This window comes from Musa acuminata, chromosome BXJ1-10 (assembly GCF_036884655.1).
Source record: "Musa acuminata AAA Group cultivar baxijiao chromosome BXJ1-10, Cavendish_Baxijiao_AAA, whole genome shotgun sequence".
Lineage (NCBI taxonomy): Eukaryota > Viridiplantae > Streptophyta > Magnoliopsida > Zingiberales > Musaceae > Musa > Musa acuminata.
Genome location: NC_088336.1, coordinates 32,458,304 through 32,486,076, shown reverse-complemented (window position 1 = coordinate 32,486,076; position 27,773 = coordinate 32,458,304). Strand labels below are relative to the sequence as shown.

Genomic DNA, 27,773 nt, shown 5'->3' with positions numbered 1-27,773 from the left:
GGTCCAGTGTTCAGCTCAAAACAAGGTCCAATACGGTCCATATTTTACCTTCAAAATAACCCATAGATAAGCTCCACAAGATATTAGATATTATTAGATAAACTCCACAGTGGATGAAGTTGAATTTTCAAGCAGCATTAGCTCTTCCTTTTCATCTTCAATGAATCACAGGATACATAAACAGTAATGCACTGGTAGATCATACACCAGTAAAGAGCGAGGAGGCTATGTGAAGGCCACAAATGTGACAATCATCTTTATATGATTAATTATTCTGTTGCCTTCAAAATCTTTTGTGAGTAGTGCTCAGATAAGTAAGGGCACAACAAGTTCATGATTTTGGCAAGCAAACTGACTTGTTTTCTTCGTAAGCTATCTGTTTCCTTAATCTTGTAGGTTAGACTACGTCAAGTCTGGCACTTGTAGGAGGCTGCAGCAATGGCCTCGCCCACCGTCATGTAGATGTGTTCCGATCCGAAAAGCTCCCAAGTACCTGAACGAGACAGCTTCTGTGCCACTTCTCCAACAGGATTAGCCAGTACAAGCTGCAGAATTTTCAGAGATTCCTGTTACTAAGCTCCAAAGCCAGGTTCGAGATGGATGATGGCCGAGATATATATGGTGATGGTGCAGAATTCCTTACATCGAGAGATCTCCTGTCGAACGTCTTCTTCAGCTCTGAGAGCGCTTCCATGCCGTTTGTGTCCATTGCTGTCACGGCTGTGTGAATGTCGAAGCTTATTATTAGTGTACAAACAATCGACCAAAATTTCTCCCACTACAGCATTTCTTTCTGCTTACCAGCCATGTCCAGCACGATGCACTTGAGGGAGCTCTCGTTCGACTTCACGATCCTCTCTTCCTCTTCTCGCACCCATCTCAAGATTCTGCGACCAAGAATTACATATGTTTGTCGTAATGCAAAAACACTTCTGTACGAAGGAACTTGATTGGCAGTTGCTGCATCGAATAGAAAGAATTGCAAGTTTTTCTAGCTACCGAATGAGGCCAGTGAAAAAGTGTAGTGATTGATACACAGATTCTGGACGATCACGACTAACCTTTCTTGCAGATACATCGAATTGGTGAAATAGATAGGGGACTCGATGCCGAGGATCAGAAACGAAGGCACCCTTACGGCCTCCCTGTATTGTGCCAGATTCCTGTAGCTGTTCGTTCCCGGGACGTTTCCCAAGATCACCGTGTTCGGCCTGGTAGCGTGAATCAGAATTTTGAACAATGAGATGCCCACCTGCAGAATTTTGATCGTCAAACTGGAATACTTCCTTCGGTTTCTTTAAGCTAGTTCTTCTTGCTGGTCGAGCTATGGAGAATGCTTACAGCTATGGCGAGACCCATCTGCACCGAGACGAGGAGAACCCCAAAGAAAGCGCTCATGCAAGCCAGGAAATCAAATTTGTCCACCTTCCACAGCAGGAATGCACCTCGGACATCGATCAGTCCGATCACCGCCGCTATAATGATCGCTGACAGCATCACGTTGGGAGTATAATAGAACAGTGGCATGAGAAATAGCATTGTGAAGAGCACAGCAGATGCCATGACTATGTTGGATAGTGCTGTTTTACACCCAGCGTTATAGTTCACAGCCGATCGAGAAAATGAACCTGAGTCGCAAGAGAACAAGAGATTTGATGGTCAGCTTTACACGAAGCATGTCGATTTGATTAGAGTCTTCTGTGCAAACAAGAATGTCGATTTGATCGTGTGTTACCAGTTGTGACATAACATGAAGCGCATGATCCTGCCATGTTCATGGCTCCTATGGCCACCATCTCTTTGTTACCATCAATCTGATAGTTCTTCAGGGAAGCAAATGTCCTCCCCACGGCCATTCCTTCCTGTAAATCCATAGTGGATGCAGACTTGTTATTTGGAGAGGAACCGAGTCTCTCTTTGTGTATATACATCGGAAGGTATCGATTAGTCTAAAGAATTCTGCTCGAATGAGATGAAAGGTTTAGGATGATACTGTGAGAGCCAGGATTCCAGTAATTATTCCCGTTTTGATTGCAAGACTCAGGTAGGGGCCTCCAAAGTCCAGCATGTTCACCGAGGGAGGGTTCACCCCTTCCTGTAAGTGCCCAATCTGCTTCATAGCATGATGTTAGAACAAGAAGAAGTGACTCTCGAAAGATTCAGAATTTCGAATCTTTTGTGATGAGGATTCTTACCGTTTTGATGCCATGGTTTGGAGCTTTGAAGATGAAGGAGAGGATGGTGGAGAGGATCACCGAGGTAAGAGGAGCAGCTGCTGATACCCAGAACAGCTTGGGTCTCCTAAGGCTCTGTTCCATGCAAGAACACAAAGCGTAAACCAGCAGATATAAATTGCTGTCTTGTTTCGAACATCATCAACCTTTTTGGGAATTACTAGCTTTACTGAATTAGAGACTTTGATGAAACATGAAGACGGATTGAGGGCTTACTATATGCCTTGCTATCAGCAGGAAAGCCAGGAAGGAGAGACCCATGACGACTGTTTGCCAAGCCCACTGTTCAAACAACAAGATCGATAAGTATTGGCTAACAAAGATACCACAATCTTGGCAAAGCATCCTCATCCATTCTATTACAAATCTTCTTCTTCTTACCTCTGTCCTATTCTCGAAAACAGACTGCATCACCGGAATGAATCCCATCTTTGTAGTGAAGTGAACTATTCCGAGCAGCCCTTTCAGCTGCTGGAGTGATACGATGATCGCCGCACCGCCCATGAACCCGGTCAGCGTCGGCTTCGATAGAAAATCTACGATGAAACCCAACCTACAAGAACCAACAACTGCTTGTGAGATCATGCTGGAAGAAGTTCTTTGGTGATCTCAGTGAGTTTGCGGCTTGAGCATTTCTCGGTGTAAGGTAGAAATTTGCCTTAGAAGACCCAAGCTGGCTTGGAAAACACCAGCAAAGAAGGTAGCCGTGAAAGCAAGCTGAAGATACAGGGTAGGCTCCTTATCAGGGGAGACCACCTCTCTTAACATGGATCCCATGACCAACGATGCAATTGATACCGGGCCGACGGCGAGATCTCTCGAGCTCCCAAGAACAGAATAAATCAATGGTGGCACAAAACTGGAATCTGTGGCATCCGGTTCAGTGTAAGAACAACAGTGACATAGACATCATGATGGTCGGATCGCGAGAAAACGATGACTAAGCTTGTAGCATAGACTTACAGAGGCCGATGACGGGAGGCAGACCGGCAAGCTTAGCGTAGCTAATTCCCTGTTCGAACGCAGAGAAGATAGTAAGGGTTCTGCAGATTATGACCATAGGAGACGAACAATAGAACATGATTGGAATTCATACTTGTGGGATGGCCAAACTAGCAATGGTGACGCCTGAGATGGCATCAGACTTGAGGAGCTTAAGGTGGTAATCAGAGCCCCACTGGAAGATGGGGAAGAAATAATGCAGCGCCAAGACCATCTTCCTGAGGAAAGACTTGTTCTTGAACTGGTGGAAAGGATCATCAGGGAAGAATACCTCACCTAGCCTCTGCTTGAGAGACTGAAATGTGGTCTGTTCCTGTGGCACAGACACATTGTGGACCTGAAAAGGTGTCAAGCTTGGTGTCGGGAAGGGTATGGAGGCTTCAAGGTCTGTGGCATCTGGGAAGCTTTCCACTCTGTTCGAGCTTCCAACCATGTTTGGAGGGAAGAAGAAGAAGGATAAAACTAGGACCAGCTCAGGAGTGGAACAAGGCACAGAAGCTTGAAGAAACCGATCTGACAGAGGAGCTTCTTATATAGCCAAGGGAGCTGCGCAAAACAGTATCATCACTGTTGCTACTGTGTTTTTCTAAGAACCTACTCAAGACATCAATAGGACCCTAAAATATATTGTTTTGATGAATATTGTCAGGAATTTAGGAGGTCATATGTTGAGTAAATAATTGGAAAATAAGAATGATAAGAACAAACAACTGCAAATAATCATCTTGAGTTTATGACACTTCAGAAATCATAATGTGAGCTTAATTCTGAGGCAATGCAGCCTTCATTCTATTGAAAGTGTTCATATGGTAAACAGCTTCTGTTCCTGCTAAATGAAGTGTGAGCTCAGCCTGCATGTTTTGCCTTCAGACAGTGATTCATTCGAGTATATTATATTTTTGTTAGCATAGCATTTACTGGGAATGTAGAATGGAAATATCTCCCTCACATATTATTTTCTGCTCCAATATATAGCCACTGGAAACTTGTTCTCCATCTAAATATGATCCATCTTGTCCTGAATTATTGTATCAAATGTAAATAGAAAGCGAAAACAACCAAAGTAATCGTAGTACATAAATAGATCATACTGTCCCTTTAATCTTTCTCCTATCCAACTATTTATTCGACTTTGTTCTTATGAGTATGTATCCATATGGTGATCAACAGTGAAAACCTAACATCAAACATCGTATCAGTCGTCAGTTGATCTGTTCACAGTTAGATTTTAGGGTCTACAGATGAAAACAACAAACAGAAGGGTATTATACTCTGTCTCTGTGTTTAGAGATGACAAGCTTAGAAGTTCTGTGAACATTAAAAGGCCACAAACAGTGGAGCATTTAGCAGGAGATCGGCGTAGATGGCGTCGACGGCTCCTTTTTGCCAAAGACAGCCAATAGTGAGGATATGTTTGATCTAAGAACATAAAAAAGATGGAGGAGATAGAGAGAGATGAGAAGAAGCGAGATAGAGAGAGAGAGGAGAAAAAGGAAGAAAGGCCACTGTAGTTGCAGCGGACCGCAGGGGATTGGATTCCTCCATATGCGGCGAGGAGTAAACGCTCGAGCTGTACACGTACTGAGCTCAGCACTGGCGTACCTGAGTTCATCTTTCTTGTCAAGCTTCAATGGCAGCCGTTGGTCCGGCGACCACCACAGACCCCTCCATTGCAAGAATCCAAACATGTGGCCCCGTCTCGCATCCATCCCAACCACCGTTGGATCAGAATATTCCATTCAGATGCCGGCATATTAGTTCTGCATTCGTAGGAAGACGGTGCATTCGATCAACATATTTTAATGCAGTTTCTTTTTTATATATTTTCCCTACGCAATTCATGATTATATAAAGTTCATATTAAATATTTACGAGAGGAATCAAATCCCTAATCCTTTTAACTACTACTAATAAGAGTGTCCGATGTTACGGTGGAGAGTCATGCACTTATTTTTAATCTTAAAAAAATATTTTTTATATGTTTTTCTAATAGTTTAGGTTTTGTCTCCTTGAGTTCGGTCAAAATGAATCAGCCAAATGCATGGATTATTATCTATTTATAAGCGAAAACAAAAGGTCTATAATAAATAATTATAAGAGTTTCTATTAAATCATTGTTAATAATAATTAAAATTTAATTAGATCTATAATATATTTTATCCCTATTAAATAAGACTATATAATCTAACATCATCATCTCATCTCAATAAATCATTCGATCGACGTATAAAAATATTATCAAATTATTCTAATAAAAAAATTTTGATGCTCAAATTAGTCAAATTAACTCTTCAAAAGGCTAGAAAAAATATTGCTTTACCCTAAGAGTTATTATAAATAATAATAATAATTTGACTGTAACCCGACTGGTCAAACAACGCATGGAATGAATCACTTGTGTTTTTGAGTTCATTGGACTAATATGATGGTTGCCAATATGGTCGTGAATGTTGACCAATGTTAACAAAGATGTCACGTTGACCCATGTCAACGTAGATGTCCACGTGCTAACCCACACACATCACTAATAAAAATTAATTTTATCATTTTCTTCTAACATATTTGACTGAGTTGTTTTGTGTCCTTGAAAATCCAACATTCTATTTGATGGATGTCTCTGATAAAATCTCAAATATTTATATTATATATATATTATGTCAAAAAATTATGTTTTTCTTAATGCAAAATATGTTTATTATTCATATGATATTTTTATTATTCATGAGGGATTCTTCCTTAGTAGCACAACAATGAGGCATTGATCATCTCAGCCCTCTCGACACTCGTGAGGATGATCATCTCCGGGTAGAATCCAGCAAGGTATAAGAAGACATATTAAAACCTACATTTAAGCTTGTGAGTGTAGTTTTGACTAATAAAACTCGACTTACCTTTGTATTGCTTGTTCAATCTATATGTTACATTGACTTTGCCAATCAATCCAATGACAGTTTATATTACATTATACTTTATTCTCTCTCTCTCTCTCTCTCTCTCTAATAGCTTCTACGACATGTATTGAAAATAAGTTGACTCCTCCTTATTGGTAGCTATGACTTGTGCAAATCGTTAATCACATGATAGGTGTGATCTCCACCTCCAATCGAACAGAAAAAGGGATATTTTTATGCTTTTTATTCTTTCCTATCCTAAGACTTATCTAAGTATTTGATAACGACGGAGTATAATCGTCCAGTGCACATCCCGTGTTCCTGCCATTGTGGGACTTCACAAGTCAACTCTCTCTCTCTCTCTCTCTCTCTCTCTCTCTCTCTATCTGCGCGTTCGTGATTCGGATTTGCAAGATACGGATGGGTTGACACTGGTCAACGACACCTGGTCAAAGACAACGGGGATTTGCAAGGACCACGCTTAACTCGTTCACTACTTGTCGGCTTTGCCTTCTTTCCTTGCGGATCTCTCTTGTCCTCATCAAATTAGATTTGACATTATCGAGTCTTTATCCTTATAATATTATTATTACTAACAATTATCAAAAACCAATTACTTGGTACACCAGCAGAAGAAAACAACAACTAAGTTGGTGAGTACTTTAGATTGCTTTGCTCGAAACAAATGACCATAACAGCAATGATCACGATATTTCTTTAAAATACTTAGATTCTAATTAGACTGGTTGAGCTCCTATTGGATCCATATGATATTAGATCTAATCGAGACGGTGGCAACCAATCATTCTTGAACGTCGCATACTAAACCGATTAGAATTAGCTAAAGATAAATATTTTTTTATTGTTATTTCAAAGATTGATGGCAAAAGAGAAGGAAGAAAAATCACAAGGGTTTCTTCTTTAGCATCCATAGCAATATTTTAGCAGCAGGTGCGAAGAGTATATGCCATGGATATCCCACGCTAATGGGGGGAGCCGCACTTTTTGAGCTCGAGTTTCTTGGGGTGTCATCATAGGCTAATTGACTTCTCTTTCGCCAGCATCCTCTCCTTTCTCTTTGTGCCTGACAGGTCAACTTTAAGCGAAGCTTCAAAGGTACAAAGAACAATATTTTTCTTCTTCTTCTTCTTCTTCCTTTTTCTGTGTGATCTTTTCATGAGTGGCTAAAGCACTAGGGAGGAAGTGCTTCCCTTGCTACATTGCGTGATGGGGAACTCCTTCTGGCATGTGGACTCACTACAGGATATACTCTCATCCATCTTTTGGGGCCCCACTGGATCTTGATCCAGAGGAATTCATACTCCCATCTGAAGAACTTGACATTTAACCCATACTAAAATGATATTCTAGATTGGTTCAAACTCACAGCCATTCCTAACACCTGTTTGTATCAAACATTACCAGGCATAGATCAACGTGGAACAGATAGCCCGCCCATATTGGGTGAAGCAATATCCGATGTGCATGCACCTTAAGTGGGCATCTCCATTCACTCTATGCAATCACTTGCAGCCCGCATTTATGTATCCGTTTTGGCTAGTGCAGCTGATGTAACAAATCTCTCTAGGGGAGTAAGTTCTTCTCTCAAGAAATCAAAGAGACTGCAAAGCTAAGGTGGACTTGGGTAGATGATAGCCACACTGCTATAAGAGGTAAGAAAAATGTGTTTTCAAGTGCTGCATGAAGTGCGATGAGAGGGACAAGAAGAAGTGGAAGGAGTGCGCGGAGCCATCGCTAATTGCTGAATGCTACGACATGCTTTTTTATCTTCTGATCTCTCCGGCAGGGCTTTCCGTTCTCACAAGTCTCATGAGATAAGAGCTAAGAAGCTGACCCATCTCCCATCCTTCCTTCGTGGATCACTTTTAGTGGAAAGAGAACTGGTCACTTCACAAGAAATGGCTGGAGTGGTGGCCAATAAGTGCACCAGCCAAAGCTCACTAACTCCTTGTTGATGATGAGCTCTGATGCAGGAAACCTACTGAAGCACCTAGAAACGCAGCCATTGTTTGCACACAGAGTGTTTGCAACAGCCCACGCAGTTGAAGTTTTTGACAGAAGATAACACTAAATGGCTTTGCTTGAACTGCACATTGGTTTACACAGTCTTGGTTGATCAGATATGTATGGCTTTCTAGTTATTCCTAGATATGATGCATTCATTTAGCTAATATTTGCAATGAGTTTCTGACAGAAACTAGCTATCGGACAGGTTAGTCTCCTTGGGCAGGTTAAAAATAGTAGCCCTTTTTGCATGCGATTGCTGAATGCAATGGTTTAGTGCATCTCCTGCTGTGCCTTTATGCACCTATGATGGACAGGAAGAACAGAATGAGAAAATGGGAAACCTAGCTATGTTATCTTAGACAAGTAGGAGACTTGTTTCAAGCATCTTGTAAGGATCTGGTGCCATGACAATGGAGCTGCAATGATCACGGGGAATCATTATCTTTTGGTTTTGCAGCTAGTAGCAGACACATCTGTAGTTTCCACTGGAAGAATTCAACATCGGCCATGAAACATTTGGCTGGCAATGAGGCTGGAAAAGAGAGGTTGAGCAACACCGAGCTTCTGACTTCGAATGCAGGCCTCAGATTTGGACACTTCAACCTGTCGAAGGACTCTGAGTTGGACTGCAAATAGAATGGTAGAACTTCCGCGAAGATGGTACAAGCATCAGCAGACATGAAGCTGCTTGGATCGGAGGATAGACACATGAAGACTGATTTGGTCCCGAGTCTTTGTCCTGGTGCATCTGGGTTGATAAATCCATCCATCCTACACCCAACTTGATGAATCATTGCAATGCCAAATGCACCACTTCCCCAATTCTAAAAGAATTCCTGTGCTATCTTATCTTGAGCCAATACTTTAGCAACAAGCGAGACCATATCGGATCATAGTGTCAGTTATGGACCATCTCCGCCGCTGCCTCTGCTTCTGCTCCACCGTCAGCCGTCTCTAATGGAAGGGCTCTTCGACGGCCTTTGCGGTCCTCCACTTCAGGAAGAATGTGTTGGGCAAAGTCCATGTAGTCCACATTCCAACTTCTCCTTCCCAGCTTTTTTGTCGGATTGGAAGAATGGAAAGCAACTGCTGCTGAGAAAATAATAATTGTGATACCAAAATAAATCGTCTAAAATACCAAAATAATAATATAAAGAAGAACTAAAGCAATAAATAAAATAAACTCCTAAAAACCATAATAATTTAATATAAATTAGAGTAGATATATTTTAGTATAGTTATTGTGAATAAACTAAATACAAGACCACTAATTTTGGAACCAAGTAAACAATTTTAGAATTTTCTTTGGAAAAAACCTAATGTAAGGTAGCAAGTAGATATTGTTCCTAATGTAAATCAATAAGATATACTTTATTCTATTAATTTCTCTCTCCGTTAATCAAAATAAATTATGTTTACTTAGAGCTGGATTTATTCTATTCGGGACTATTTTCCTTGGAAAAAGTCACCCTTTTGCATTTTTTTTATGATTTTTTTTTATTTTTTCTAAATAATATCCACCGATTCGAATGATGTCTATAATATATCTCACTATCTTCGATGGTACTTTTCTTGTCAATCACAGTATTTTTGATCTATTCTAATATTTAAATCATTATAATAAAAATATTAAAAATTTACTTGAAAACATTAAATTGATTTTCAATTTTAAAATTTTGATATCATAATGGTATTTTAGTAATAACAATCAAATAGATACAATATGATATTATTCATATTATTTTTCAATAGTTTTTATAGTATTTTTAGTACCCAACAAAAATAATATAAATGAGTCAAATAGATTCAAAATACATTAACAAACATTTGATACATCATACCATGATTAAAATAGGTATTTATAATAGTTTAAGAATAATATAACTCAAATAAGAATAAAAAATATAATTTAATCATTAAAATAAAAATACTATAAAATATATTTTTAAAAATACTATATATGATATAAAAACATGATTAGATAAAAAAAAATATGTCATAACATACTTTTCAATAGATTTAGTTTCTATTGAAAAATATTATAAATGGTCCAAACGAAAACAAAACTGTTGAAAATAATAATTAAAATTAACAGAAAAAAATACCATTGAGATTTATTCGAATTAGGGGGCATAATTCGAGAACAACTAAAACATGAAGCGTGGTTTTTTTTAAAGGGAAATCGCCGTTCTATTTTGGCATTTTTTATATTTTATTCGAATTCCGTGACCTTTATCCGCCTCAAGCAAAAAGAGACATGACGTGGAACTGCGCTTTGTTGGGCCACTATTGGCCCAATACGGCCCGAAAAAAGAAGGCCCGGTACATCATCGTGTCCGTTGGCGGCCCATTGAGGGCAATATCGTCATTCTGAGCTCCACTTCGGTCTTTCCCCTCTTAAACGTTGACGGGAGACGCTGTTCAAACTCGTCAAGCCAAAACTCACACTCCCCGCTCTGTTCCCCTCTCTCCGGCTTCCTTTCAGTTCCCCCTAACGGAAGCTTCACCGTTCTTGGCCCTCTGGAACCATAGATTTCTGGGGTTTCGACTCCTCGATCACGCCTTCGTCTCTCTCTCAGCGGCCTAACCCGGAAAGATGGTACGTTCGCTCCTTTTTGTCCTCGTTTGCTTTCTTTGCTGTAGTGGTGTCAGGTCTGGGATGAATCCCGCTCGCTTCGACTGGTTGGTGGGTTGTTTCTTCAATTTAGTTTGTCCCATCTTTTGAGTTTGAATTATCGTGAGATCTGAGTTTCTGGTGGTGACCGATGGTCGTTCATTTCTTTTCTTTGTTGCTTTGGCGTCCGTTGCAACTGTTGCAGCCTCTCAGGTTAGAGATCAAGGTATGTGGCACTAGCTCTTGTGAAAATTTCGGTAGGATTTGCTTAGATCTTGAATTGTGGTTGAGCCCTGTTGTCACATACATGCAACATTTAAATTGTTGTTTCTTCTCCCCACGGGGGCAGAAACACGAGGCGATGTCGCCTCGTCGCCCTGTTTTGCGCGGGGCTCGGTTTCTTCTCCCACGCAAGCAGAAAGACGAGGTGACGTCGCCTCGTTGCCCTGTTTTGCGCGGGGAGAAGGAAATCTCGGTTTCTTCTCCCCACGCGAGCAACTCGTCTCCTATATATATATATATATATATATATATATATATATATATATATATATATATATACCATTCTATATACGAATCTTATCGAACTGAACTTGATACTTCGGTACGATACAAAATTGCAAACCTTAGTGCATACTAATGCATTCTTGAAGTTCCCTACTAAATGTTGCTTTGCATGGAAAATGCCACATATAATCATCTTCTCACAAGATATACAAATCACCACAATAGGATCTTTAGGATACTTTATACATTTGTCATTATTTCTGAAATCCTAATAACAGTTTTAAAAAGGATCAGTAGTACTAAATAAGGACTAATAACAGTTCTAAATAGGGATTAGCAGTGCTAAATATGGATTAAAATAGGGATTAACAGTTCTATAGATTAATAACAGATTTGAATAGCTTAGGTAGATGGAGTTACCGGCCTGTGGTGGAAGGTTGGGAAGGAGAGGGCGGCGACCGCAGCGGCATAGAAAGCTGCGGATGGTTACAAGCTATGAATTAAGACAAGATTGTGATTGTTTTAATGGGAAATTAATTTTCTTTTAAGTGCTTTGTTCTCCAAACAAGGATTTCCATTTTGTGACATAAGAGCACATGACAATACCTTTCAGACACAGTACAGGTACCATGTCAGCACATCCGACTTGGGTCAGCATAGCGGGTGTCAAAACCGTTCTAGCACAGTACATTCGCAACCATTCTGTCCAGTGTCACAATCCTGTTGCTACAACAGATTAACATGATGATTAGATCATGTAGGTCATAAATAGCCTATGCTTTTGTTGTATATTGTGTAGTTATACCTTTTGCTTTTACTAGCTTCTCAAACTTTCAACTTGAATTATGATGTTATGGAAACCTCAAGCTAACTTTTCATTCGGTGGTTGAACCATCATCCTATACAACCGTATTAAGGATATTAATTAGGTCTAGTCTTTCAGTATAGTACTTCAGAGATATTAAAAGCTCTTGAGAAAAATGATAAATGACCTCCTTTTTCACTGACATGTTTTTGGATCTTATCATTTGCTTCTCCTAATTTTATTGTTACTATTAGTTTTCTTATCCCATTTCTACCTCATTGTTTTCAATATTACATGGATTTGCAGATGATGGAGGAAGATGGAGTAGAAGAAGCTGAAGAGGAATATGTTGAACTTGATCTAGCTGACTCTACAGATAGTTCTGTCCTTGTCAATGGGAATGAGGGTGAGGAACAGTGGGGTACGAATAAAGGAACTCCATCAGCCTAAACTCAATTTGTTGAGCCTGTAAAATCCAAATGTCTGATGATTAATTGTTTCCCATCTTTTGACTCCCACATTTGTCTAGAGATGTTCCAAGTGCTGCTAGTGGTAGCAGAGAAATCAGGTGTTTCTAATTTGAAACATCGGATTAGAGCCTCAACCAAGTTACATTACTAAATGATGCAGACATCCCTTTGCAGGGATCATATTTCCAATTAATTCCTACCATGTTTTCAACAGTGGCTGTAGAAATTATACCTTTTCTTTTAGTGTAAAATGCTTTGTTAGTCTGGAGTCGACATTTTATTTCACCCCGATCAGTAGTTATTTTGTGACTTTTGTCTAAATCATGTTTGGGCCTGTTTGCCTACATTTGGTGTATTTTTAGAGAATACAACTCGAACTGGGTTTTTTGTTGCTTATCGGTCATAGAGGTTTTTGAGTTGGTATTGAAGTTTAGTGACATGTATTGCCTGTTTTGTGGATTGTATAGGAACAGTTCCTGAGGGAGTCAGGGTATTAGTTTCTTGGATTTTCTTTCTCTGCGTATTACAATTGTTTCTATTCCTAACTCTCATTTCTTTGTGCTGATCTTGCAGTTTTAACTCCACATCAATAGCAATTTGACAGGGCAGGAATCGGTTTTAGTTCTATCACACTGGATAAGGTGAGAACCATATCCTCAAAAGGGATGAAATGAAGTTTGTATTCTTTTTTTTCCCAGCTATTGCCATAATCTGATGTATATGCGTAGATGCTGTATATGCGTACTTGTTAGATATTCTAAGGTTGCAACCGTCTCTCTCATTTCATCATCTAGAAGTATTCTTAGGTTAGTGACCTGTTTAAAGAAACAAGAAAATTTAGATATGTGGTTTTGGATGAAATTTGTGCAGTTAATGATCTCATGGAGGAGTTTAATTATGCAAAATTACTTGCCAAACTTGCAAAATAAAAAATAGTTCATCAATTTTATTTTTTGGATTAAATTTGTTGCTTCATTGAGCACAATAGTAAACTTTCACACCGTTGCTTTTCTGTTTTTTTTCATTTAGTCAAATGAATAAACTTTTGTGATATAACAAAATTTGCATGACTAAGTTTCTGCTCATTCTGCTCTACGTATGACCTCAGCTTGTCATGTTCATCAGGTTGTAGAAGGAAACTGTGGGCGTTGCCTTCTTCCTTGTGATCCCTGGGCTTCAGAAATGCTGACCTTAACAAAGTCTTCATGACATCTCATCAACAAATGTCGAGTATAAGCATATTTATGATATATCACAAATCTGCAAGTTTGCTTGTACACTAGATAGATTCTTGGTCTTCCCAGCCATCATTTTTCTGCATGGTCTATCAGACAGACTTATTCAGCTGTTGTATTCAATTATACACTTACAAAGGTCTATTATTTCTTCTGTAAAAGAAATGTATTTGAATTCAATATAAGTTGGGGTTTTCCAATGAAAAGAATTATCACTTTGATTTTTCGATGATTGATTATTGAGTGACCTACTAATTTCTTCTTGCTAGTTGCCTAGTTGGGCTACAGGAAATTGAAATGTGAGGCCTTTTAACCCCAATTGACACCGATCAGATCAGCTACTATCAGATTGAATCTCGGATCAAATCAGGTTAGACTCAATCCCATTTACTGGCCTATTTGGTGCATGTAGATAGCAAATGGGAATTCCTCCTTTTTTTTTTTCCTTCCCCCCTATTTTTGGATGATCATGTCTTCCGTGCATGATCGAATCACTAATGATTTTGAAGGACTTGGGAGATCACCAAGTATAATCTCCAAATTTCACTAACATAGATGAATAAGATTATCTAATTCTATCAGGTTGAGACTTGGAGACAAAATAATCAAATGGTTGCTGAAGCTGTTGCAAGGTTTCACTTCATTTAAGTCACTGCATCACCACTATTTTCCTTTTAATGATATTTAGATGTAGCAATTAATTATTTTAGTTTCGATGTTTCCATAAGCACCTAAGCACCATGAGATATGTCTTGTAGGTTTACTTCAGAGTTCAGAATGTCTCGAGGTACAATCTCTAAAGCTTTTTTCCTTTTTCAGGTTTTGTTATAAATCCCATAGTATCTTCTACAGTTTTTTGCTTACTTCCTCGGAATGGGCGAGTTGAGTTATAAACCCACTTCTGGATCAATTTACACAGTAAATTCAACTTGTGACCTGTTGCTAATCCAGTTTAGCTAGATTATTTACACAGTGTTGCATCAAACACTTGGCATGGCAATAGCAACTGCTTCTGTTTCATATCAAGTTTGATATCTAAAGCATTTACTCTGACCATTTAAAACCCTCCTGTCATTTATTTCGCGGAACTACCTGCAACGAAAAGCCTGGTATTTTTGCGTCTTACTGCAACATATGAAATAGGTGGGCAATCACTTTAGTTACTTTGCTTTGGATCTATTATTGCCTTTCTTTTCCACCATCTTTAACTTGGAATCTCTCATCAGGTTTGTGAAGATATCGGATACACTCAAACATCAGCACAAAAGCACAAAGTGAGCCAAGGATTCTGGGTAATCTCTTACGCTAACCTGTCGTCTTCAGAAAAATCTAAACACTCGTCGATGAGCCTTAATACAGCTGAACTGCTCTAGCTTTACTCGCCAATCAATCAGGTGTGCATTCGATTCGTCTTGTGGGATCAACAAAGGTACAATTAATGGATTGCGGATCTGCTGGTCCACTGGATCCGAGACCCGTGGCGGGTGACGTAACCGGGAAGTCGCCCGTTATAAGCTGTCTCTTGCAAGCAATGGCTGATCTGCGGCTATATATCTTGGAACTCGCGGGGTCCACGAGATCGGCTTTCTCCAGAGAGGCCGCCTTCGGAAGTAAGAACCATTTAAACGAGGAAATTTTATACTACAAAATCACGAGCATTTTGGCTTTAGTTCCACAGGAGATCGGATTCCCAGCGGCGGCTGGAAGGCATCCGCCACCACCGACCATCTCCCTCTTTCTCCATAGCCATCTCCTCTTCTCCTAAAGAGTTTTCCATCTCCCCCTCTCTGTGATTAACTGGATACAAAAGCTACGAGTTCTGCCGAGGTGAGTTGTTCTTGTTTGTGAAGAACATGAATGGATTCATCTTCCTCTCAGAACAATATGATTCCGTTCTCTTCCGCTCTTTGTTTTTCGTCTTCTTGGATCAAAGTTGCGCTACTGTTATATTCTGCTGATCCTTCTTCTTTCCTTCCCACTTCTGTTTAGTTCTTGCTTTCCTTCTTGTCCTTATAATTCTCGTTTAGAAAAATTAATTATTTGGCTAATGCTTGGTCATGCCAATTATTTTCTTGGTTTGGTGGTCTAATTGTACTAAAAATATATATTATAGAAAATAGAAAACAAGGTTAGAGGTGAGGATAGGTAATGGATGTTGTAAAGCAAAAGTTTCCTATTTCCTCGCAACCGACTGTTGGTCCTTTTTCAGTCCACTCATCTTGCTTTTCTTCTATTTCGCTTTTCTTTACTCTTTTCCTACTTCGATATATATATATATATATATATATATATATATATATATATATATATATATATATATATATATATATATATATATATATATATTAACATGGCAAAGAGCTGCCACTTGAGGATGGCTTTCCTTTACTTAAAGCTTAAGCAAAAGAAGAAAAATGGTTAACATGCTTAGCTTCTTTAATTCTTTGTCCATATCTGTTTTCTTCTTCTTAAGTATTTAATGATGAATGGGATTGTCCATATCTGTCATCTAAACCGCACCCGTAAGATCCAAGGCACCTGATGAAAAAAGTGCGTTGAGAGAGGAAGAGAGAGAGAGATCACGGATTCTTGCGTGGTCTATCATGTCAGTGACGACAGTGACTTTTATGTGCAATGTTTTGGAGTAATTATTGAACCTATATAATATTCCTCTTATAATGATGACAAGAAGCACGTTTTGGGTTGCGGTAAAGAACAGGTCGGATCACCTCAAAAGGACAACAGAGATCTAAGACCGCCAAACGTATTAATGTAATGACGAACGCCGCCATGGAGGAACTCTGCAGCAATGACGGCAACAATAGCGGCGGCGGCGGCAGGGAGAGGTACACGGAGTTCATGGAGGACTCGTGCTGCGCCCGCAACTGCCTCGGGCCGAAACCCTCCATAGCGAGGTTCATCTACGCTATCATCTTCCTGGTCACCTGCCTCCTCGCGTGGACTATTCGGGACTATGGCCGCAACGCCCTCTCCGAGCTCGAGAGTTCGTGCTTTACCTGTGAATGCTTCTCTTCTCCCAAGTCGGATGGCGTTGCATGTTCTCTCACTCGCTCAGTCAGCTTGATTTTTCTCTGCAGGACTGAAAGGTTGTCATGGTGCTCGCTACTGTTTGGGCGCGGAAGGTGTGCTCCGCATTAGCTTTGGCTGCTTTGTATCCTTTCGTGTTATTATTAGGAAATATATTATTGAGAAAAATAAATCATGATAAGATTATCATGATCCTCTCAATAGTTATCTCCATTTTCTGGTTTATGTTGCTGCACAAACCCTAGGGTGTATCTGATCATATGAAGTGATCTTGGCCTCTAGGAAGTACCTTGTCATTTATTGTGGCCACTTAAACAGGAATCAAATTGATTCTGAATTATTTTGTTATGTTTAATATGCCATCACCAGTGAAATTCTACTAATAATCTTTAACTTTAAGCCAGTTATTCTTTTTTGTCATGTTCCTATCAACTGTAGGAACGAAGAAATTGGAAGATTCTCGAAATTTCTGGCACTCCGAATGGTGGCCTGCTAAGATAATCATTTGGATTGGCTTCATGGTGGTACCATTCTTCGTGCCTTCTGCATTTATCCAGTTCTATGGTTAGTTTAGTTAAGCATTATCAATTGTTTTCCTTTTTTCTGTTTTAGATTTCTGTACTTGCTTCTGTTCTGATTCTTGTTTGCACCTTTTCTTCTCCCAGGGAAGTTTGCACACTTTGGTGCAGGGTAATAAGACATCATTTATTTAATTGTTATGTTAATCTGCTACACAATTGATGAGATAATGTTGAGTGATTTTATTTTTATTTTTCTGAAATGTTTTTTTTTTCCAGGGCATTTCTTATGATTCAACTTATCAGCGTGATCAGTTTCATAACTTGGCTAAATGACTGCTGTCAATCAGACAGATATGCAAGGAGATGGTATATTAACTATTATGTTTGACAACTTCTCTTAGATGGATGAGTTTTTCGGTTTTTATCAGGTTTTCGATGTTTGTCATCCATCCGTTTGAATCTACATAAAGAGTATTAGACAGTTTATGACCATATATTTTTTAAACTGTTGGATTTATTAGTGGCATCCTCGCAACTTCCCATATATATTTCGACAAAACTTAGCTTCACAAAGCCTCGTATTTATGTAGTATCCTTATTCTGAAATTGAGTCTGCAAATTCATCTCAAACGATTCTACATTATTCTTTTTGGAAAAAATTATCTTTCCAAAAACTTGACATCATTGTTTCAAATATTCTTCTTACGCTTCATCTTTTTCAATCTATTGTATCAGTCTTTTTTTTTTTGTTTCTTACAAACCAAGGCTCTGAATAAGCGGTACACCTTGTCATTGTAATTGTATTAGACAGTTTACCTTTCAGATATATCATTTCTGGGTGTGCCATGGTACTAGAGTTTCATGCCTCACACTGTTGGCACAATTGCTGTATATAATCTTGGAAATTTGGTGACAAAATGTTTGTGTATCGTGCAAGCACTTTTGGAGTCATTGTTTGTTTTCCTACTGTGCATTACATGATGCAGTAAATCAGTGATACAGATGCTAATCTGGATTAATCTCTCCACTGTTAAATCTGTTGTTGTAATTCCTTGCAGTCGATACCAAGTGATGGTACTGTCAGTCGCAGCGTATGTGGCATCCATCTTGGGAATTATCTTGATGTATATCTGGTATGTGCCCAGTTTATCCTGCAGGCTCAATATCCTTTTCATCACCTTGACTTTGGTGCTTCTACAACTCATGACACTCGCATCTATGCATTCCAAGGTAAATAGATAAATAGCTTATACTGTAAATCCATCACTAGAATAATTTCTTAGATCTCATCACATCCATCTTTTGAATAGGTTAAAGCAGGATTTCTGGCACCAGGGTTGATGGGAATGTATATTGTGTATCTTTGCTGGAGTGCAATCAAGAGGTAGTTATTTTGGTTCCTTGTTTTTGTACCGATGTTACTACCCTCATTTTAACCTGTGGCTTCTGTAACGTGTTGCTGTTCCATCCTCAATACAGTGAGCCGCTGACAGAGATATGCAATAAAAAAGCAGCAGTTGCAACTAGTGCAGACTGGCTTATTATTGTGGTAACTTTCTTAGGCTAGTCTTAACTGTATTAGTGAATCTAAAAAGACTAATAGACCATCATCTTTACATAATTTCTCATAATTATAGTATATTCAAATAAAAAAGGTTTCCTTGTTCTTCCATATCCCAAATAGAAAATTTTCACCAATTTGATGTTTTAGGCATTCCATGGTGAACATAATCCAAGCGAGATAACATTCAAACCCAATTAATGTCATTTATGAATGATTAAGCTTTTGGCATTCTGGTTCTACATCTCAAGTCAGTAAAGAACAATTATCTTCTTCGTATATCAGATTCCTGCCTTAATTTTTACTTTGATCCTTTGAACACATTTTCTCAGTGCAATTTGAGGCTGAATATACGGGAGGAAATTGTTTTTTTTGTGGTAAGCATAGTTGCTTGTTGTGGCTTGAGATGAGACATTCTTGAAACAAGACCGAGCAGTCTTTGCATTGGGAAGAAATTAGCAATTTCTCTGCATCTAAATACTAATTAATCACTGAAGTAGCTAAAGCATGGTATATTTAAATTTTAACTTTGGATCAAACAATAGGATTGTTATTTTAATTTGAACTTGAATTGCTTCTCGATACATTCTAATAGCTTCCATCTTTGGCCAGAGCTTTGTTATTGGTGTCCTCGCAATAGTGATTGCTACATTTTCAACAGGGATAGACTCCAAGTGCCTTCAGGTCCATCTCACTTATCTCACCACTATATTCTTTATTGTTCTTCCATCCACCGATGGGCTTTAATTTGATCACTCACAGTTCAGGAAAACTGAAGCAGACTTGGAAGATGACGTTCCCTATGGGTATGGCTTTTTTCATTTTGTTTTTGCGATGGGAGCAATGTACTTTGCCATGCTGTTTGTTGGCTGGAATGCACATAATACCATGCAAAAGTGAGTTCTCATCATCTTGAGCTTAAACTCTTCTTCATTGAGTGGTTCTCATCAGCATTCATGCATCCGTTTGCCCCAATCCTTTACCAAAACTCCATTCATTTACAAATATCCAAGCTTTATAAGTTTTTTTTGTCTAATCTACTGAATGATCAATCACTTTATGCTTAGCAGGTGGACAATAGACGTTGGATGGGTCAGCACTTGGGTCAGAATCGTCAATGAATGGGTAGCAATACTTGTCTACAGTAAGTCATTGAAAAAAACATTCCCATCTCTGGTCAAAATTCAAAGATATTGTTTGCTTCTGCTCCTGATCTTGTATCATCCGTATCATTAAATCATCTGCACAAATATTTCCAACTAAAATTGAAGCCCCAAGAACTGTTGTAGAATATCTTTTCTTTTTTCAAAAAATATTACTCTTAAATGGTCTTTGTATGTAAGAGCTGATACAGTTGGCTACAGTGAGCAAAATGAAAGAAAAAAAATCCATCTTCAAATTTTGGATTTGTTCTAACAGTACTTGTTGCTAAATGATCCAAAATTTCTTGGTTGCGAGGAGAGAGACTCGGGTGGACAATGTTAGAATGAATCTCATTGAATGTCTTGAGCATCTGAATGGATTGGCAGAGATACACATTTAACATCATGTAGAAATGGAAGGCATATGTTGGAGTCTTTATGAGGTCCATTTTTCTCTCTCAGGCGACATGGGAGGGAAGTGTTTAGTTTAGAGTTACAAGTAACTAAACTAAACTCCGTGTCTCATCAACTAGCTTAAGCTTTCAGTTTGTCTTCTTCCATTGCATGTTTGATCTTTAGTGTGTTTTGCTGTAACACATGCTTCATCTTTACAGTATGGATGCTCGTTGCTCCCTTCGTCTGGAGGAGCAGAAGGCAAGCAGATTCAGTATAGGACATGAGGACTGTTCCTAATTTCTAAAGCACAGAGTACAAGAGCAACATTCTTTTCCGACAAGCTGATACAAATTAGCTTCTATCAAGCGTCATCTGCAAACAGCATCAGCTGTGAGCTCTTCCGAAACATTCTTGCAAATATTATTAACTTGGTTGCAGGTCATGGCACAGACTTGCTCAAGAACCAAAAACTATATATGATGCTATCATAGCTCATGATCCACTCCTTAAGGTAAAGCAGGGTTATGATCTCTCCAAATGGATGTTTGGTGCTTTGAGCTGTTTGGTGCTTCTCAGAAAAGCATACTCCTGCAAAACCTCAGTAGGTAAGAGGAGAATTCTAATCCAACCTGTTCAGCAAAAATAGAACAAATTCTTTTTCTCTTTTTATAATGTTACGATTTACTTTTATTTATGCATATATGCTCTTGTAAATTGGCTGATTGCATACATGTCCTTCCCAAGTATTCTTTTGCATGCAGTTTCTCTAAATTGTAATATATTACACTGTTGTTCTTTTTGTTAAGATATTTGCTGCCATATAGAGTTGGTTGGTTATATAGATAACCATTTGTATCAACATCTCACTAAGGACTCTCAAAGATCTCTCCTCTTAAAGTTGGTTTCATCAACAATATATATATATATATATATATATATATATATATATATATTAGAAAATAACTAAAAATTGCTATATATTGCGCTGCGTCACTATGAGCTCCGCTCGTCACTGTAGACGAAAGTGATTCCACTGCAGTCCAACAAAAGGATAGAGCAGCACTTCCTCATCGTCTCCTTCTCCATACAAGGCCACATCAACCCGGCGCTCCGCCTCCGCAAGCGCCTCGGCCGCACCGACGTGACCTTCTCCACCGCCGTCTCCGCTCACTGCCGCTTGTTACGGGCCTGCCCAGCCTGACCAACAGGTCGACGACGGCCTCATCTCCTACATCCCCTACTCCGACGGCTTCAACCGCGGGGACTACGTGTCCCGGATCAGAGACGTCGGCTGGAAGACCCTCTCCGCCATTGTCCGGTCTCTCGCGGAGCTGAGTCATCCTCAGCTTACCATGGATGGCCGACATCGCATGTCATTATGGCATCCCCTCTGTTCTCTACTGGATCCAGCCGGCCACCATCTTCGCCATTTACCACCACTACTTCCATAGTTACGGTGGCGTGATTGCGTCCCACGTTTGCGATCCATGCTTCGAGGTGGCCGTGCCGGGAATTCCGCCGCTAAGAATACGCGAACTTCCCAGCCTGCTGACCATCACCGTCCCGGACGATCCCTACACGTCAATCTTCGAGTCGTTACAAGAAATCTTCAGCTTCTTGGATCGCCAGAAATCAGGCGCGAAGCCGAGGGTTCTTATCAACACGTTCGACGAGCTGGAAGCGGATGCGCTCGCCGATGTCAGTGAGGTCAAACTGATCGCGGTAGGGCCAGTAGTAGCATCCTCCTCTTGAGGAGATGAATGGTGTAGCGTGCTCCGGAGTTGATATATTCGAGCCGGACGAGAAGCGGTACATGGAGTGGCTGGACTCGAGGCCGGAGGAGTCGGTGGTGTACTTGTCGTTCGGGAGCCTGGCGTTGATCAAGAAGCGGCAGATGGAGGAGATCCTGCGGGGGTTGAAAGAGAGCGGGAGGCCGTATCTGCTGGCGGTGAGGAAGGACAACAGGAGTGGAGCGGTGGAGGAGCTCGGAGAGGAGAACGGGGGAGGGGGATGGTGGTGGATTGGTGCTCCCAGGTGAGGGTGCGACAGCACCCGGTGGTGGGGGTGCTTCGTGACGCACAACGGAGTGGAACTCGACGGTGGACAGCCTGGCGTGCGGAGTGCCGTAGTGAATGTACCAGGTGACCAACGCGAGGCTGACGGAACTGTGGGTTACAGGAGTGAGGTCGGGGATGGAGGAGGACGGCGGAGAAAGGGGAAGGAGATGAGAAGCCGGGTGGAGACGTGGAGGAACAAGGCCGCAGGTGAGGGTGGATAGTCCGATAGCAATCCGAGGGCCTTCGTGGAGGAGACAGACGAACACGAGGAGGTCTCCACCCTTCCATCTGCCCCGTCGGTCGGAAGCGTGTGCCGCTTCCATGTTTGTGCTATTTTTCCACAGCATCTTGATTGAGCTATACGTACAGCATTCATTGCAGAGGCATCGCAAATGTCCATGAGATACTAATTAACAATGTACCAAAGTACCAAAATAAATCATTACAGGACGCATAGATACACGGAAACCCGAATCCCATTGGAAGAGAACAATAATCATATATTGTCATGTCATCTACGGGCATTCCAATGTTTTTTTATTTGGAGATTCGACAAATGGATTTGGCTAGATGGAACTTCTCTTCTCCAAGAATGAGAGAGAAGAAGAAGATTACCTTACAGGTTGTTGATTGTAGTGGCTCTTCTCTTTCTTCTTTGCAGCAGCGAGCCGGGCACTTCTTGCAGCTGCCTCGACAGCGGCAGCTTTTGCGGCGGCATCCGTCTCTCGGTTTGATTTCTTCTTCTTGGTGGAAGTTACCTTCTTTAGCCTTTCCTTCACATCGACTGCAGGTGCATCCTCCTCCCGGGGTTCAGCAACTGACTCATCCGGACTCTTGTTGTCATTGAGATGAGGGAGCTGTTGCTCCTGTTCCTTGGTGTCCTTCGAAGATTTCTCCTTCTTGGCCTTCTTCTTCTTCGAGCTTTTGCCCTCTGAAGGAGCACCAGCACTTTCCTTGTGCTTTCCATCACCACTTTGCTCCAGTTGTTTCTTGTCTGAGAATATCGATGGATCGAGGTCATTGTTATGATCATTGTTATGCCTTGTGGAGGTTAATATGCGATAAAACAATAAGAGCTTAGATGTGTATTTACTATTTTATGTATGTATATAAACTGTTCAGTGTCTCTTTAAATCGAAAGGTAAAAGCATTACCATTTGTCTCATGATGTGCAGCATTACTATCTTTGCTGGAAATGCCCAGCTCGTTTAGAATTGCATCAAGCTCTGCCATTTCCTTTTTCTTGAGCTCCTTCTTAGACATATGTCGTTCTGCATCTTTGGATGAAACCGAAACTGGAACAGGTTTCTCCATGACCGGTTCAGTAGAAGCAGCCAGCTCAGCTTCATGTTCAGGTTCTTCCTCAGCATCATCGTCGCCGATGTCAAGGCCATCGTCTTCGCTTTCACTTTCCTAAATAAATGTACATGAGACAAAAAATTATCAGCTAAAATTCTGCCCAAGTCAGATAAAATGATAATAAACTTCAATATGCGATCAAAATAGTCAGGAGTTTTCCGACGTCCTACTACCATCCAATTGGACTATGGAAATGAAAATTGATGCACACAACCACGGGTCCAACGAATACACATCTGATTACAAAAAAGAAAAGTCTTGGAGACCTGTGCATAGGACTTAGGTCACATTCTAAACCAGTATTAGTTCTCTAAAACTATCGAGGTACACGGTGGGAAGCCACAGCCCTACAAACAGAATAATGGAAGTCGAGATAAAAATATTTCAGGTTTTTTCTGTCAGAAAGAAAACTAATGTCGTCAAGACATCAAATGAATTAGAACCAGACGAGAACTTAAAAACAATTGATCAGTTTATTGCAAGCTCAAGTAATCATTAAACCACCGCTTTATAGCTGACACAAAATGACTACCGGAATTTGAGTGGCTTTTGAGAATCATGCAAAATAAGATGAATAAGTTTAAGATTCTAACACACAATGCAGTAACTAGGAAGAAACAAAAGGCCAGATAAAAAAAAGCGAAAGAAAGTAAACAGTATCGTCAATGAATCCATAGAGGCCAACATGAAGTTGGACAAACTCAACACTTATTCTATACCTTACACTTCTATAACTAACCAACAATTACCAGATTGGAAGCTGGTGCACCTAAAAGAAAGTGGGAGATAATGCCACATGTAGTATATCTACGCAGATATAATACAGACTATACTGCCACAAAACTAGAGAGAGAGAGAGAGTACGACATGTGTAGTAGCGTATAACAGAAAGTGGGAAAAAGAGTCCAAAAAATTTGAAGCATGGCAAATACATAAAATTGTGCTTGCAGTGACCGTTGTGAATGCGAAGCATAAGGATGCACTTGAGACAATATACACATACTTATACATACTGCTGTATGAACAATAATATAGGATGTTTGTATACAAACTAACAAATGAAACAAAAAAAAAGGTTTTTGTACAAAATCAAATTCCATTTAGAAAACCTAACCATGAAAATATTCTCAGAACTATGAGATAAGTAGCAGATCATCTAACAATCAGTGAATCAGAAGTATATACATTTTACATATTGTTCCACAGACTAAGAAACATATATCAACAACATTCATATAAAACAATAGCAGCAATAGCAAACATCATTTGATCAGAAAGGAATTCAGGCAGTTTCAAGGATGCCACCTCAAGTACAAATCAGCAAAATAATAAAATTCTTATTCTTTGAGATCATTCCTGACAAGCAAATAGGCTATATAGTATGTGAAGCCCATAAACCTGGAAAAATACTCATGCACTGTCAAAAAACTTACACATTAAGTCCATATCTAATTGATCTTAACTTTCCAGAAAACATAAACTACTGTAGTTACTTCCACATTTTTGGCAGATAATACTCCATAAAAAGTTTTAACTTTTAGAACACAATCATATTTTTTTACTTTCGCATTTACAACCACATTGTCTGCCGAATATTTTTCAGGCAGATATTTTTATTAACTTTTGCATTTATAAGAAATTATTTTTTGAACTTATCTATCCTTTTAAATACATATACATATACATTATATATATATATATATATATAAAAGTATTATAGGATTTCTACTTACTAAAGGTTGCCAACAACTTCAGTCTTAAGTAGGATTAGCGCCTTCTTATCCTACTCTAAATAACTATTAAATCAAAAATCTTAAAGATGCATAGTTAAGGATGGTTTACAATAATAATTTGAATTATGACTAGGCAATGCAACTTGTGAGCCACAGGAATTCATAATTAACCAAGGCTGGAGAAGCAGTAAGGTGTCTCTTAAAGCCTGGGTACAAAGAACAAAATTAAACACAGTCCGAATCTGGCACCTCCTTGAAGCCAAATATAAGACAGGATATGAAAAATGAAGTACAGAATAAAAGCAGATAAGCAGTCAAATGATTATTTATGGAACATTTATTCGAATGATTTCATATAATAATACATTTGCGATCTGTCTCCAGACTAAAGAGGAACCGACTAGATAAGCAGAAATAAATAGATTGATGTGACCCGACAACCATTTTGGGCCACTGGCTTTCTGACAGATGGTAATAATACACTGAAATATCAATCAGCATTTTCCAATTTGGATTATGACCGAGTTAATGGAACATTCACCTGTATGAAAGAATTCAGTCGAATCTCAAAGAAGGATATAGTAAAATAAGTAGATTACACATCATATAAAAATTCCACTAAGGATCAGATGTTTAGAACAGATAAAGTATTAGTCCTAAAAGGTAAACTTATATATATTATCCGCTAGCAATGACTGCAAAATAGTAGTACTCATAGTCAGCCAAAAAAAGACTACTGATGAAACAAAAGAAAAGAACATGGCATCTGCAATTGAGCCCCAAATTAGAGAAATAATACAACGTGTCGGAAACGACAACAATTTGAGAAAAACATCCAGAAACAAACACTAAAGAAGATAAGATCTGAGAAATGCTTCCAATAGCAGTTGTCTTCCGTCGAATTCAAAAGTGTAATAGCATAGAAAACAGATATACGGAACACTAACCTCCTCTACGACTGCCGCAGCTTTCTTGTGCTGCTGCTGCTGCTGCTGCTGCCCCGACGAGCCCCAAACAGACTGAGGCGGTGCCGTAGTCGCAAAGTAATCATCGTCATCATCGACATCGGCCCAAGATTTCACCGTCAGCGGCGTCGGTGCCCAAAACACCTGCGGTTCCGGCTCCTTCGCCTGGCTCTTGGACGACCCTTTGCCTTTCGACTCCTTGCTGGACTTCTTCTTCTTCTTCTTGAGGGTCTCGAGCGCTGCGAAAACGTTGGTGCTGCTAATATTCAAGGGCCCATCGTCCCTCCTGCTGCCACCTCCGACCATATCTCCCGTTCGCGACGCCAAATCAAATCCAGCCTACGGTTTCAAGATCAGCAAAAACTCGCTAATCACGCGGAATCAATAACCCCAAACCTGGACAAACTCTTCGGCGAAAGATCAACGAACTAAAGATCGACACTTGGGTAAGCGAATTAAACGAATGCTTGCATTTGGGTGACAACTTCGGAACAGGTTACTTACAAAACAAAAAGGAAATACGACAATTTCACAGGCAGGACAAATTCGAAAGAAACAAAAAATCACGACAAGGATGAGACGATCGATTAAAGAGATTGGAATTTGTGATACTGCTGGTGGGAAATCGGCCACGAAAATAAGAAAAATGATCACAACAGTCAAATTTTAGGGTTTCGAGGAAGACGAGGAGGCAGCGCGGAGCCGAGAGAGAGAGAGAGAGAGACGGTAAACAGATAACGTCTTCGCGAGCCACGATAGCGTCTATTTCCCACAAACATCGACTAAACACGTTTCTACCCACACCCACGTTTGTACAGGTGTTTTGGTTGGCCCCACTGGCGTTCCCACTTATGGGAGAGGCGATCGGGTACGTCAGCGAGACTAAGTCGGTTCATCGGCGTGGCCAGTGATCAAAACGCGTTACGTCAACTGATGGCGTCGGATCACCTTTGCTCGGGTTGTTCCGCGGCATACGCGCCTGCCTGTTAATCGACGGCGGGCCCATTGGCGTCCGACGCACAAGGCAGGTAGGTAACACGGGTACTATTGCTATTATTAGGCGGTGCGACACGTATATGGCATTCCCAAAATCTTATTGAAATCCATTTCATGGTGTTTTTATTAGTATTGCTGAAAATAATATAAGATAATATAAAAAATCCAAACATAATGTTTTTATAAAATTTATATAAAAGCACTATATC

At 39.8% G+C, this 27,773-nt stretch overlaps 3 protein-coding genes and 1 pseudogene across 12 annotated transcripts; 2 read left to right on the top strand and 2 right to left on the bottom strand.

Annotated features, from left to right (window-relative positions):
* Positions 1-234: 234 nt before the first annotated feature.
* LOC103969368 (probable sulfate transporter 3.4) lies at positions 235-3,748 on the bottom strand. Of its 2 annotated transcripts, none has more exons than XM_009382871.3 (13): positions 3,331-3,748; positions 3,198-3,246; positions 2,893-3,100; positions 2,616-2,787; positions 2,451-2,516; positions 2,196-2,309; positions 1,994-2,110; positions 1,736-1,862; positions 1,342-1,628; positions 1,062-1,252; positions 802-887; positions 644-720; positions 235-545 (listed from the first exon to the last, which is right to left on the bottom strand). In XM_009382871.3, the coding sequence occupies exons 1-13, from the start codon at positions 3,667-3,669 to the stop codon at positions 408-410; spliced, it is 1,971 nt and encodes a 656-aa protein (XP_009381146.2). In that variant the 5' UTR covers positions 3,670-3,748; the 3' UTR covers positions 235-407. The 2 variants fall into 2 exon arrangements, with proteins under 2 accessions (XP_009381146.2, XP_064944385.1); XM_065088313.1 differs by having other exon boundaries at positions 394-545; positions 802-960.
* Positions 3,749-10,595: 6,847 nt separating this feature from the next.
* LOC103969367 (uncharacterized) lies at positions 10,596-21,152 on the top strand. Of its 8 annotated transcripts, XM_065088306.1 has the most exons (19): positions 10,596-10,841; positions 10,975-10,995; positions 12,388-12,502; positions 13,125-13,192; positions 13,677-14,156; positions 14,606-15,078; positions 15,181-15,613; positions 16,506-16,790; positions 16,885-16,958; positions 17,239-17,398; positions 17,500-17,524; positions 17,632-17,721; positions 18,414-18,585; positions 18,666-18,739; positions 18,835-18,904; positions 19,529-19,600; positions 19,679-19,812; positions 19,984-20,060; positions 20,673-21,152. In XM_065088306.1, the coding sequence occupies exons 8-19, from the start codon at positions 16,562-16,564 to the stop codon at positions 20,729-20,731; spliced, it is 1,236 nt and encodes a 411-aa protein (XP_064944378.1). In that variant the 5' UTR covers positions 10,596-10,841; positions 10,975-10,995; positions 12,388-12,502; positions 13,125-13,192; positions 13,677-14,156; positions 14,606-15,078; positions 15,181-15,613; positions 16,506-16,561; the 3' UTR covers positions 20,732-21,152. The 8 variants fall into 8 exon arrangements, 7 of the variants coding, with proteins under 7 accessions (XP_064944378.1, XP_064944379.1, XP_064944380.1 ...); XM_065088307.1 differs by having other exon boundaries at positions 10,596-10,754; positions 14,606-15,613; XM_065088308.1 differs by having other exon boundaries at positions 12,388-12,487; positions 14,606-15,613.
* LOC135594842 (cyanidin 3-O-rutinoside 5-O-glucosyltransferase-like) lies at positions 20,735-23,023 on the top strand (annotated as a pseudogene).
* Positions 22,894-27,342, bottom strand: LOC103969366 (DNA polymerase delta subunit 3). Of its 2 annotated transcripts, XM_065088311.1 has the most exons (4): positions 27,073-27,342; positions 26,551-26,907; positions 23,666-23,924; positions 22,894-23,505 (listed from the first exon to the last, which is right to left on the bottom strand). In XM_065088311.1, exons 2-4 carry the CDS (start codon positions 26,872-26,874, stop codon positions 23,123-23,125), a joined length of 966 nt encoding a protein of 321 aa, XP_064944383.1. In that variant the 5' UTR covers positions 26,875-26,907; positions 27,073-27,342; the 3' UTR covers positions 22,894-23,122. The 2 variants fall into 2 exon arrangements, with proteins under 2 accessions (XP_064944383.1, XP_009381143.2); XM_009382868.3 differs by having other exon boundaries at positions 26,551-27,339.
* Between the last annotated feature and the right edge of the window lie 431 nt (positions 27,343-27,773).